This window comes from Canis lupus, chromosome 28 (genome assembly GCF_011100685.1).
Source record: "Canis lupus familiaris isolate Mischka breed German Shepherd chromosome 28, alternate assembly UU_Cfam_GSD_1.0, whole genome shotgun sequence".
Lineage (NCBI taxonomy): Eukaryota > Metazoa > Chordata > Mammalia > Carnivora > Canidae > Canis > Canis lupus.
Genome location: NC_049249.1, coordinates 14,727,508 through 14,741,682, shown reverse-complemented (window position 1 = coordinate 14,741,682; position 14,175 = coordinate 14,727,508). Strand labels below are relative to the sequence as shown.

The 14,175-nt window shown below is 40.1% G+C and overlaps 1 protein-coding gene and 1 pseudogene across 4 annotated transcripts in view; one reads left to right on the top strand and one right to left on the bottom strand.

Annotated features, from left to right (window-relative positions):
• Positions 1–14,175, top strand: part of ARMH3 (armadillo like helical domain containing 3) — a 181,315-nt gene that overhangs the window by 55,832 nt on the left and 111,308 nt on the right. For all 4 annotated transcript variants that reach the window (XM_038578587.1, XM_038578586.1, XM_038578588.1 and 1 more), the window contains one exon: positions 7,958–8,046. In XM_038578587.1, coding sequence (XP_038434515.1) covers positions 7,958–8,046 — 89 coding nt within the window. The remainder of the gene's footprint in view (positions 1–7,957; positions 8,047–14,175) is intronic.
• Positions 5,473–5,737, bottom strand: LOC106557949 (annotated as a pseudogene).

The following is a 14,175-nucleotide window of genomic DNA, read 5'->3' as shown; positions in this document are numbered from 1 at the left end:
CCTTCTGGTGAAATATGAAGAAATAGGGAGTGTGGAAAGACTTAATACTCAAAACCAGAATCTGGGTCAGCAATGAAACAATTTCACATCAGTTTATAAATGCTGTAGGTAAAGTAATAATGAGAAAAAGTGCTTATACCAAAGAGAGAGAGAGAAGGAGAGATGGAGCAATAAGAGGTGAGGAAACTTAACCAGTTAATTTCACTCCTCATTGTGTTTCTTGATTCTCGCTGCCACTCCCACTGCTGCCACAGGAGTTAGGAGTGAGGAGAATTTCAGAGGCTATTTCCCTGAAGAGAGTAAACTCTCTTTCTCAGTAAGAGATTCCCAAACCTGGAAGTAGGCACCGGAAGAAAGTAGAGACTTGAGTAGACCCCTCAAGAAGACTTCAGGTTATGGGACGCCTGGGTGGCTCAGTGGTTGGGCATCTGCCTTTGGCTCAGGGCGTGATCCTGGAGTCCTGGGATTGAGTCCCACATTGGGCTCCCTGCATGAAGCCTGCTTCTCCCTCTGCCTGTGTTTCTGCCTCTCTCTCTCTCTCTGCGAAATAAATAAATAAATAAATAAATAAATAAATAAATAAATAAATAAATAAATAAATAAATAAATTCTTTAAAAGAAAAAAAAGAAGACTTCAGGTTAAAGCAGAACAATCTCATGTTGAAATAGGAAACCACTATGTGCATAAAAAACCCAAAGAAGCAATACATCTGGAGTAATTCAGCCAGTATGTATTTTTTTAAATATATTTTATTTATTTATTTTTAAAGATTTTATTTATTCATGAGAGAGAGAGAGAGAGAGAGAGAGAGAGGCAGAGACAGGGGCAGAGGGAGAAACAGGCTCCGTGCTGGGAGCCTGATGTGGGACTTGATCCGGGGTCTCCAGGATCATGCCCTGGGCTAATGGTGGCGCTAAACCACTGAGCCACCTGGGCTGCCTGTCAGTGTGTATTTTTAAGATTGTAGCAATTGTTAAAGTTTTTATTCTAGCTCAGTAAATAGTATAAGTTATTGAGACCACCAGGCTGGGTGGCTGCAGAGGCAAAAACAGAGCTTTAGAACAGTGTCAGAGTGAGTATTGATAGCCTTTGAACCAGAGGGTGGTGGCAGCAGGGGAAGAAGCACGGGTAGGGTTTCCTTGCTGCTCCACAGGGGCTAAGGGCTGGGCTGGCATTTTCAGTCGAGCTGCAACAAACCTGTCGGTACCAGGTACCTAATGACTATCAATTTAATGAAGAAGTTGATAGAGGAATTTACATATTCCTAAATTAAATCATGGCTTGAACTAGGACATCTTGTAGCTAGTGACAACTGCATCAAAGAGAAGATCACACCACAATATCTAAAAATCAACAATTGAGGGGCACCTGCATGGCTCAGTGGTTGAGCATCTGCTTTTGGCTTAGGTCATGGTCCCAGGGTTCTGGATCGAGTCCCACATCGGGCTCCCCGAGGGGAGCCTGTTTCTCCCTCTACCTGTGTTGTGTCTCTGCCTCTCTCTTTGTGTCTCTCATGAATAAATAAATAAAATCTTTAAAAAATGTTTTTAAATAAAAATCAACAATTGATTTGAAAACTATTAGGGTGATTTATACTATAATTTATGTCATTTGGTAAGCAGTTTTGATACAGTTTAGTTTATTAAGAGAATAAAAGAGTTATTTAAATTTTTGATGTATGTATTGATTTCTGTATTTATATTTCTCTATGGTTTGTAAAATATTTTTAATATCACTCCTGAGGATACTGAAGTCTTTTAAGAGAGACATATTATAGGGGCACCTGGCTGGCTCAGTTGGTAGATCTCAGGGTCATGAGTTCAAGTCCCACATTGGGTGTGGAACCTCCTTAAATAGATAAAAAAGAGAGAGAAAGAGAGATCTGTTATATAGTACTTTTATAATTCTGATCTGAAGGCCTCCTACAAGACCACTTAGAGCTATAAGGAGTGGGAAGAACAGAGATCTAAATCATGGGGCAAGTTGAATAGGCTGGTAAGATAGCAGTGCAAGCCCATTACTGGGAATATTTTGAAAACTTCCAGGATGTCAATTTACAAATTTAGTTGATTTCATTTGTGTCATTATGTTGTTAGGCACTTTAATTTAATTCTTCTAGGTGTGTTTTTGGCTCCTGTTCCACAGAGGGAGGATTGTAGTGTTTTTTCATTTTGGTTTGATTTTTTTGCCCTCCTCTTTTCCCCCTCTGCTAGGAAGCCTAAGAAGAAATTAGCTACCTCTACTTTCACTTGATTCCATGACCTATCAGATTGATTCCATGACGTGTCTGCTGTAGGATCTTAGGTTACTCTTGGTCTCAGAATAAAACCATAGAAACTACGAGAGTCCAAAAGTACTCTTTAGTTGAAGCTGCCTTTCAGCTGAATTGCGTTTGGGAAATAGTAGGTGGAGAGGAGCCACTTTGTGCCCTGCACTTTTTGCCTTGCTTTATTTTGTATCTTCTATTTCAGTTTTCTCTGCCCATTCTTTTATTTTTTTTATTTTTTATGATAGTCACACACACACAGAGAGAGAGGCAGAGGCATAGGCAGAGGGAGAAGCAGGCTCCATGCACCGGGAGCCCGACGTGGGATTCGATCCCAGGTCTCCAGGATCACGCCCTGGGCCAAAGGCAGGCGCTAAACCGCTGCGCCACCCAGGGATCCCATCTGCCCATTCTTTCATGTCAAAACAGTTTCAAGAGGAAAGCCTCTTTCATTTGCCTGAAACTAGCAGGTTATCTGGGTCTAGTTTCCAGGAACTTGACAGTTTAGTTCTAATTAAGTGCTAGATGTTTATTTAATTTTTTTGAAAAATTTTAAAAGTTTTTTATTTGTTCAAGCAATCTCCACACCCAACATGGCGCTTGAACTCACAGCCCCAAGATCAAGAATTGTACACTCTTCCAACTAAGCCAGCCAGGTACCCCAAGTGCTAGATCTTTAGTTGGTAAACAGTATTTGTTGAATGAATGAATGAATGAATGAATGAATGAATGAAGATTTAAGTCTGACAGTTTCTTCTGTATCTTTTGGGTTGTGTGATGAGCCTGAATTTTCAGAGGGGTACAGTCTAATCCTTGGACCTCTGTTGCTGCCTTCCCACTCCCAATCTACTTTCTGTTTATACATTTGATATAAATGAAATCATGTCATATGACCTTTTGTGACATGTTTTCAAGGTTTGTCTGTGTTGTGGCATGTATTAGTACTTTATTCCTTTCTGTGGCTGAGTACTGTTCCATTGTATTATTTATCCATTCATCAGTTACTATTCCATTGCATTATTTACTAGTTTGTCAGTTGATAGACATTTGAGTTGTTTTTATCTTCAGCTGTTATGAATAATGCTGCTATCAACATCCATGTACAAGTTTTGGTATGGATATATGTTTCATTTTTTGTGTGTATATACCTAGTAGTGGAATTGGGGGGTTATGTGGTAACTCTATGTCTAACATTATGAAGAACTACTAAACTGTTTTCCAAAGTGGTTATACATTTTACATTTCCATCAGCAATGTATATGGGCTCCAGTTTTTCTACATATTCATCACAGCCAAGGATTTTATTTCTACTTGGACTTTTCTTCCGCTTTGGCAAAAGTAGAAGGGGCATGAACTTGATTTAAGAAATGACATTATAGGGTAGCCCCGGTGGCGCAGCGGTTTAGCACCACCTGCAGCCCAGGGTTTGATCCTGGGGACCCTGGATCGAGTCCCACATCAGGCTCCCTACGTGGAGCTTGCTTCTCCCTCTGCCTGTGCCTCTGCCTCTCTCTCTCTCTCTCTCTCTCTGTGTGTCTCTATGAATGAATAAATAAAAAAAAAACATTAAAAGAAAAAAAAAAGAAATGACATTATAGGGGCACCTGGGTAGCCAGTTGATTAAGCATCTACCTTCAGCTCAGGTCTTGGGATCAAGCCCTACATCAGGCTTGCTGCTCAGTGAAGAGCCTGCTTCTCCCTCTCCCTTGGCTACTCCCCCTGCTTGTGCATGTGCGCTCTCTGTGTCAAATAAGAAAGAAAGAAGAGAGAGAGAGAGAGAGAGAAGAGAAAGAAAGAAAGAAAGAAAGAAAGAAAGAAAGAAAGAAAGAAAGAAAGAAAGAAAGAAAGAAAGGAAAGGAAGGAAGGAAGGAAGGAAAGAAAAGAAATTGTAAAACCTTGAGTAGATTTTTGGTTTACAGATTAACATACCAGTTCTCTCCATATTATTCTCTCATGATCTGCCCATGTGTTTCTGGACTCCCTTTGCCAAGGGTTTGTAAATAGTAGTGCAATGGGATAAGCAGTTTGGTGAGTTTTGGTAAATGTATACATCCTTGTAACAACTCTCCCAGTTGAGGTGTAAAATATTTCTCTTCTCTAAAAAGTTCCTTTGTGGCTCTTTTAGGGGATGTTAAAATTTTTTTTAGAGATTTATTTAGGGGATTCCTGGGTGGCTTGGTGGTTTAGTGCCTGCCTTTGGCCCAGGGCACGATCCTGGAGTCCTGGGATCGAGTCCCACGTTGGGCTCCCGGCATGGAGCCTGCTTCTCCCTCTGCCTCTCTCGCTCTCTCTCTCTCTGTGTCTATCATATATATATATATATATATGATATATATATATATATAGGAAGGAGAGAAGTATATCAGAGAAGGAGAGAACACAAGTGGGAGGGGCAGGGAAAGGGGGGAGAGAGAATCTCTAGCTGACTCAACGCTGAGCAATGGCCTGTTGCAGGGCTCCATCTCACAACCCTGAGATCACAACCTGAGCTGAAACTGAGAGTCAAACGCTGACTTGACTTTGCCACCCAGGAGCCCTGAGGATGTTAACATTTTTAAAAAATTTTATTTTGTTTTATTTTTTAAAATATTTTATTAATTTATTCATGAGAGACACAAAAGCAGAGATAGAAGCAGGCTCCTTGGGGGACTCAATCCCAGGACCCCAGGATCATGACTTAAGCCAAAGGTTGACACTCAACCACTGAGCCCCCCAGGTGCCCCTAAATGGGTTAATTTGTTACTAATTACTTTGGCTGGTTGTTAAATTTTTTTTAATGGAAAGTGAAAAACAGCATGTAAAATTGTATACATTTAAATGTATGATAATAGTCACAACTATATTCAAGCATTAAATTTTTTTTTAAGGATTTTATTTATTTATTCATGAGAGATACAGAGAGAGGCAGAGACACAGGCAGAAGAAGAAGCAGGCTCCCCGCGGGGAGCCCAATAGAGGATTTGATCCCAGGACCCCGGGACCATGACCCGAGCCAAACGCATATGCTCAATCACTGAGCCACCCAGGTGCCCTAAAAAAAGTTTTAATAGTGCTTCCCTTTTGGGTGGTAGGATAACAGGTGAATTCTATTCCTCTGCCTATGTCTCTGCCTCTCTCTCTGTGTCTCTCATGGATAAATAAATAGAATATTGAAAAAAATTAACCCATTTATTGTAGGCTAGCAGTGTTTTAAATGGTCAAGCTTCTACTGGTATTTCAACTCCTTCAGTCTTCTGATGGCAGACTTTACTGTGATGGCACCTCCAGGTGCCACTGGCTATGGTATTCATATAGGAGCCACAATGCCAGATGCCCACAGCTCGTCTTTTCCTCTTGGTTTTGCCACAGAAGAAGCAAGTGTACTTGGCTTGCTGGCTTATTTCAATTTTCTTCACCATTTTCCTGAGGGAGGCACCATAACGGGTCCCGTATTTACCCATGATTCTGACCTTTTTGGTGTGTTTAACCATGTCGTCGCGAATTAGGTCCAAGCCCAGAGAGCTTCACTTTCCATTGTAACATAAATATTTTTTTGTGTTGTGAAAAATTCTTCATGAATATAATTTTTAAGAGCTTCATGGGGCCCCGCCTGGATGGCTTATTCGGTTAAGCCTCCAACTCTTGCTTTTGGCTCAGGTCATGATGTCAGTGTCTTGGTGGGCTCCCTGCTCAGTGAGAGTATGCTTCCCCTCTCATGCACTCCCTGTCTCTCTAAAATAAATAAATCTTCAAAAAAAAAAAAAAAAAGCTTCATGGGGTTACATTATATATCTATGTTTTAGTCTGGTTGGGTTGTGATAACAAAAAAACACAGATTGGGTGGCTTAATGTTAGAAATTTATTTTCTCATTGTTTTGGAGGTTGGATGTCCAAAATCAAGGCGCCAACATCTTTGGTTTCCCCAGAGGCCTCTCTCCATGGTTTATAGATGGCAGTGTTCTTGTGATGTCCTCACAGGGCCTTTTCTCTCTGTGAGAGCGCAAGCATTCTGGTGTCTCTTCCTTTTCTTATGAGGATGCCAGTGCTATCAGATTAGGACTCAACCTTTTAAAATTATTTATTTATTTATTTATTTATTTATTTATTTATTTATTTATTTATTCATGAGAGACAGAGAGAGGCAGAGACATAGGCAGAGGGAGAAGCAGGCTTCCTGCGGGGAGCCCGATGTGGACTTGATCCTGGATCCCAGGATCACGACCTGAACCAAAGGCTGACTCTCAACCACTGAGCCACCCAGGCGTCCCTCCTCTGTGGCTTTTTATGCTTTCAAAACCCTCCCCCCAGTCAGAGATGAAAAACATTTTTTGTTAGATTTATAATGTTTTTTTAAAAAACGATTTATAATGTTTAAAAATATCTTTCACCTCAACCTCAACCTATTAACTGTTTATTTAGAAATAGTCTCCCAAAGATATATGCTATTGTGATGTTAGTAATGTTGAATATTCCCATGATTTAGAATTGTACCATCCAGTAGAAGTTTTTTTAGTGATGACAGAAAAGTTCTATATGTTTGTGCTGTCCAGTATGGTACCCACTAACCACATGTGATTATTGAGCATTTGATATGTGGCTAGTGCAACTGAAAAATGAAATTTTAATTTAAATTTTAATGTAAATAAAATTTAAGTTAATTATGAATTAAACTAAAATTTAAACATTTAAATTAAAAACAAATTTAAATAGATCTGAAGAGGGGCACCTCTTCAGGATCAGTTGGTTATGCGTCTGACTCTTGGTTTTGGCTCAGGTCATGATCTCAGGATTGTGAGATCAAGCCCTGCTTGGGACTCCTCACTCAGAAGAATCTGCTTGTCCCTCTCCCTCTGTTCCTCCTCCTGCCCTCCCTTGCTCTCAAATAAATAAAATCTTTTTATAAAAAAGATCTAGGGATCCCTGGGTGGCGCAGCGGTTTGGCGCCTGCCTTTGGCCCAGGGCGCGATCCTGGAGACCCAGGATCGAATCCCACATCAGGCTCCCGGTGCATGGAGCCTGCTTCTCCCTCTGCCTGTGTCTCTGCCTCTCTCTCTCTCTCTGTGACTATCATAAATAAAAAAAAAAAAAAATATATATATATATATATATAAAAAAGATCTAAAGACTTAAGGTCTTATTTTTTTTTTTAAGATTTATTTATTCGTTCAGAGAGAGTGAAGAGAGAGGCAGAGACACAGAGGGAGAAGCAGGCTCCATGCAGGAAGCCTGACGCGGGACTGGATCCCGGGTCCCCAGGATCACACCCCCGGCTGCAGGTGGCGCTAAACTGCTGCGCCACCTGGGCTGCCCAAGACTTAAGGTCTTAAATTTTGTATTTTTATATCCTGTGTTTGCAGCATGGAATGGAGTAGTCTAATGCTGGTTCACTGATGTATGCTTTCCTCTGAGGAAAGATACTCAAGGGAATTTTATCTGTAATACCTAATCAACTGCTGACCTATATGCGATTATAGCCCTTTTTTCCTAGTGATAAAGGGAATTAGCACAAGCATTGTGTATGTGTGTATGTGAGTTGTCTGTGTGTAGGGGCAATTTATGCATCAGAAAGTTGAAGTTTCTTTCATTTGCACATGTACAAATTAATCTCCAGCATCTTTAGTGGCCTTAGCAAAGCCATCTGGCTGAAGAAAAATGAATCTGTAGTGAGTTGCATCACACTTTAGGCTTACCCCAGTTTTTTTCTGTTACAGACGCTGCATTCAGGTAGTACATAAACTACTTTGCTACCAGAAGAAATGTAGAGTACGTCTGCATTATACCTGGAGGGAACTCTGGTCAGGTAACTATCTTTTGAATTTGTCTTCTTTTCCTCTTTTATGAGCCCTTAGGCCTAGGCACAGCTGAAAATTAAAAAAAAAAAAAAAAAAAGTTTAGAATGCTTCTGTTTTCTTTCTTTTCTTTTCTTTTTAAAAGATTTTTATTTATTTGAGAGAGAGAGCATAAGCAGGGGGAACAGCAGACAAAGAGAGAAGCAGGCTCCAACTGAGCAGGGAGCCCAATGGAGGGCTCAGTCCTAAGACCCTGGGATCATGACCTGAGCCAAAGGCAGATGCTTAACCCACTGAGCCACCCAGGCACCCCAGATGCTTCTATTTTCATTTATACTTTTTGTCATTTCAGCCTTGTTCTTTTCTAGATCTGGGCACGTCATGTAATCTATTCCATACCTCCTCTAAAATTTCTTCTCCCTGTATTTTTTTGTCAGCTGGTATAAACAATTGAATATATCTTGAGTTCTAATGATTCGTGGTTTGAGTGAGAGTGAGGTAGGAGGAGTCAGTACAAACTTGGATTCCCCCTTGATTCCATGTGGTAGCAGCATATGGACTATAGGGAGGCTTCTGTGTGTTTCCTCAAGATGAGTAATCTTAGGAGGAATGTCATAGGGAGAGGGGATGGAGAAGGGGTGGAGAGATGGGGGGAATCCTGTTCTTTGTGTTACATCTGGCATTATTACTGTTTACAGATAGTGTCAATTGTGCCACACCCCCTGTGCCAGAGACAAAAACAGCAAATTACAGTGTTTACTTTTGTCTTTGTATCCATTTGGAAGCCCAGTAAAGTCATAGCTACCCCTGCGGGGGTGGGGGGGTGGGGGGGTGGCTCTTCTCTAAGGGTACAATTAATGCTGGCTTGCCACCCCTTTCTTTTGTGTAACTAAATTGGAGGTTTCAGGCAAGCCGGGAGACATGCTCCCTGAGGCATTTGCTTGCTGATAGGTCCTGTGGCTTTTTGGATCTGATGGTACAATAAGTCTTCTTCAGATGATTACAGTGATGAATGGTTGCCCCACCCATGGAAGAGCTACTAAGTATTCTCAGCCCAGGAGGGTGTGTTAGTGTCAGAGGCTTTATAAGAAACAGGCCAGTAACCCCACCCTCTTCCATGGAATTCATCTCCCTTGTTGTGACATATGGCTTCCTCCCAACCCAATTTGGCTTTCTAAATTTAGTCCTCTATAATGGGAAGTAGAGATCTTTAATTAATGGATTAGCAAGTTCTTTGCAGTTACTGCCTATGGTGGTGAAGGGTGAACAGGAGAATAACACTAAGTGGCAATAGTGGCAGTTTGGTATTTTAGGAGAAAAGAGTATGATTGTGTGAGAGTTTGAGATTGAGGGAATGTCAGAAGATCTAAAGAGATCAAAAGAGATTGAAATGACTAAAGTTAGTAGAATTTCCTAGGTAGGAACAATTCTTGTTAATATTTGGGATTGTGGTTGCCTATGAATATATGATTATTGGGTTCTAAAAAATTAGGATTAAAGAGAAAACACAGAAATGATAAATCTGTGGATATTGGTATAGTTGTAGGACTTATAACAAGTACAAATGGTTTATGTCTAAACTGGAATGAAGTTACCCATTGTAGTACTAACGAGTTTGTGGTCATAGTTGTTTCTGCCTGCTTTTGATTCTCTTCTGGTTTGATTTTCTCTGGTATTATATTTTCTTTCGTTTCTATTCCAGCCATCCTGTCTCTGGTCCCTGGGATCTTTCTGGCTTTTCTCCTATCCTGAACATCTGTGGTTCTCTTCCTCATTGTCCTGTTGTGTTGCCTTTTACCATTTACCCTGATCTGTCTCCCTGGGGCCCAGGGCTTTCCATTACTTTTGTTCCTTCTTCCACTTTGTATCCTGTCCTTCGTGCTCTTGTTGTCATATATTCTACTGGTACATATGTTATAAACCCCAAAATACATTGCTATCATTTTTGTTTAAAGAGTCACTTATCTTTTAAAGAGATTAAAAATGTCTTTTGTATTTATCTTTTCTTGATCTTAGCATTTCCCTATTCTGGCTAGGAAATTGTGAGGCAAAAGACCATTTTTATCCTATATTGGTCAGTTGACTTCATGTCATTAAGTGCTTTCTGTCATGTGCAGCTCTGTAATTATGCGCTGTCTCAGGACTAATTGACTGGCATTCTAAGGCCCTTGATAGGTTGAGAGGAGATGTATACGAGGGTCATTAGTGATACTGGGATGATTTCTTGTTCCTGAGGCATAGGCACTTGTACTCGAGTTCTCTGCCAAGTGAGGTTAGGTTCTTTTCCTATATAGACTGGGTGAGCCTCCTGGAACCCTGGCTCATGTATTTATATATGGGGTATACAGTGAGATACAGAGCAGCAGGTGTTAAGGAAAGTTGCAAAATACTATACTACATCTGATGCATCAGAGCCCATAATAATGTATAATATTGCAATCAGTGAATATAAATGTGGCTATGGTGGATTCACCCACTCCTTGGCTGTCAGTACCCTTCATATGTTGGTATGCCCATGTTTTTACTCATTCTTTGCTTTCTAGACTTAAGGATTTGCTGGAGGTGTGTGAACCTCACCATGATAAATATGCTTATGTGTATAGATGCCCATACATGTGCTGAAAACTTTAATTGAATTTTATTTATAAATAAAACTGTTAAGGCATGTGTTGTTAGATTGGATACACAGAAGTGGTTGGGTGTCTAGGAAGCAGTTGGCTAGAGCCCAGATGCCTTTTGTTGTTTGGAATGTGGGTGTGTAGGATCACTGCACTTCAAATGGTGATTTTTATTCCTGTGTTGTTTAGGTACAATCACTCTTTGTTATTGGGGAGGTAACCAGAAGTCCTCTAAATTCCCATATGGAATTCTTAGGCTTGGTCTTGTGGATGAGGTTGAGGCAGATGTATTCGTTGGGGGTTTAATCCTGCCTGCTCTGTTGGTTTTTCAGATACAAGCCCTGACCTTCTCCCTGCTGCCATGGTCTATTAATATGATACCTGTCACCATAGTATCTGAGTATGTGGGGAAATATATTTAGGCTAACTTAACTGGAATAGGGAAAGGAAGAAGGCCTGCCTCTCTCATTGCTAGCTTTTTTAGCAATCACTATTTTTCACCAAGTTATGGAAAGTTCAAGAGCTCTTCTCTAACCTCTGGGCTACCCAGATCTCCTATTTTGGATAAAAGATAGGTCTTAAAACTATCCTCTGTAGAAACAGGAAACTGGGTTTTAGGATAAGATCCTAGGAAATAGGTCTTTACCTTTGAGAATATAATGAAAGATATGATCTTTGTGTCCAGAAAAATGTCCATTTGCATGTATATTTTGCATATAATTTCAGAGAGTTCATGGACCCTCTGAAGCTGCTATCCATGATCCTGTGTTATGAATTCCTATCCTAATTTTAGGTTCCATTGCCTCCCAATTATTTCTCTTTTCACAGAACGTCTTACTATCTGGTTTAATATTTTTCTTTCTTTTTTTTTTTTTTTTTTTTAAGATTTTATTTATTTATTCATGAGAGACAGAGAGAGGCAGAGACACAGGCAGAGGGAGAAGCAGGCTCCATGCAGGAAGCCCGATGCAGGACTCGATCCTGGGCCTCCAGGATCACACCCTGGGCCAAAGGCAGGTGCTAAACTGCTGAGCCAACCAGGGACCCCCAATATTTTTTCCTTATTTACTGATCATAATGTATTTTTCCTGGGAACTTAGCTTCACAATCTTCTCTCTGAACTTCTTGGGGATATGGAGCATGTTGGTCACTATATTTTATTTTCTGTATCTTTCCTTACTTGGCACTTTGGGTTTCTGTTTTAGCATATTGCATTGTTTTGCTATGTTTGCTTAAGTATGAGTAATGATTTATTTAAATATTTTTCTTTCCTCTTAAAAAAGCTCTTGTAGAGTAGGGTGTGTGTTTTTATCATTGCTTTATTCACACTACTTAGCTTATAATAGGGGCACAGAAAACATTTGAAATGAGTAAATGGATATGTGGACATGTAGAATTTCCATCACTGATGAATCAGCATTCTCTTAAAGGAGCAGGGTCTTGTGTTTGGGCCTCAAAACAATAACAACAACAACAACAACAACAACAACAACAACAACAATAGAATCCAGTAGGATGTTTGTTGTCATGTTTCTGTTGGGCTGACTTTAATCACCTTTTTATTTGAATTGTTGATATGAAACGAAGTGGTGGATGATTTTTCTTTCGTCTGTTTCTTCCTTACTTAAAGATATATGGATTGCTTTTAACTAAGTAAATATGGAAACTTTGATGGTTTCTAAGCCATTAACCAAAGAATGAGCTGAATGTTTAGAGAGAAGCATATAGTTGTAAGAGAGGAAAAGACCTGAACAGAGCTTAGTGGAGTCAGCTTATTTTACTTCCACTGCAGGCAGAAGGGACACTGGGGAGGCAGCCTGCATTTAAATAGTGTAGCTTTCCACAGTCTGAAAGCATGGGTCGATTTAAAGGCAGATTTATACTGACATTTTATATTCGACATTTATCTATGGTTCACAGTCCTTCTTACCCTTTCACTTTGCCACATCCCTGGGTGATAAGTCATTTTTATCACCATTTGTTGGGAAAGGGAGCAGAGGTGTATAGAAGGGTTAGTGCCTTGCTAAGGACCATGGAACCAGATACTAAACAGAGTCACAATTAGAACTTAGAGTTCTTGACTCCTATGCTCAGATGCAGATCACTAGGCAACATTTGCCTCCCTACAGGAAGAAAGCCCCCCAAAGCCCCCAAAACAATCTGTTCAGCTTCACTGTGCTAAATAGCATCTAAAGCATTCACAGCTTTTGAAAAAGAGAGAAATCGTACATGGCCTGACCTTTTAGATACCTACTGGGAAAAATGGAAAACCCAGAGAGTGTCATAGCTTTGTGGCTCCAGCTGGCTTTCTCATCACTAGCAGAAGCCTGTGACTTCATGGTTAGATCTACCTTGAGACTGGGAGTTGAGAGGCTTTTGTTGGAAGCTTGTTACATTTTTATAGGTGTTGTCATGTAGGACTGAAAATTTTTAAGAGAAACACTGATCTGAGATTGATCTGTGAGTTCTTGTATAAGTATAGCTTTGACAGTGTGGCGGCCCCTCCTGATTTGGGGAAACTATCCTTTGAGCTTTTAATTGTCAGTTTTTTTTGTTTGTTTAGTTTCTTTTTTAAACTTTCAATTTTGATATAATTATAGGCTCACAGGAAGTTGCAAAAATAGTATAGCAAGTTCTTGCGCCCTTTACCCAGCTTTCTCCAATGGTAACATCTTATATAACTCTACAATATTGCTTCTTTTAGTTTGGAAGAAGGTATAGGGAGGAGAGGAGGACACAGCAGTAAACAGCTAGAATAGATGGGAAGGGGAATTTTGGCAGCTGCTGTTGCTATTTTGTTTTTAAAATTGCTTTTTAAATTGTTCTTCCTCTTTCCCCCAAATTTTCTCTGATGTAGGGGAATATGTTACAAGATGTATTCTAGGCTGGATGTGCCTAATTAAGACTGTGCTAGCTAGCTTCCATGTGCAAAAAAGATGGAGGCTTCTTTCTTCTATGCATAGTTCCTCTCAGAATGTTTTAATATAGGGTCATTAGAAGGCATTTTTCTGTTTCCCCAATTTTTTTATGAAAGATTCTGTACAGCGGTATAGAAAGCCCTAGGACTGAAAAAGAATGCCAGGAAACTTTTTTTTCCCTTTAAATCACCACATTTGGCTAACTCTAAAATTTATACTATTTTGACTCTTTCTTTCATCCCCTCAGAAACTTGGCAGAATCAAAAGATAAGAATTTCTAACATGTTTAGCCTGTTAGAGGGAGAAAAAGATTCCTACCAAAAAGGCCCTGAAAAGAGTGAGAAATCTCTGTTCTTTTCTCTGCACATGAAGTCACTTCCTATCCAGAGAAATGTCAGCTCTCATAGGTCCATTAGTATCTTGTCAACTAGAAGAGACAAAGGAAGGAGTAGCTGTGCTTTTGTTGCTCTGCCTGTACTAGCTCTAAAGGAACATATCATTTGGTTTCATGAGGTGTCATTGTTCCCTGGATCTCCAGTGAGCAGGATGGGTCTGATACTGTTTTTCACCTCATTTTGGCAGGAAGTAAAGTTCTTGATTCTGT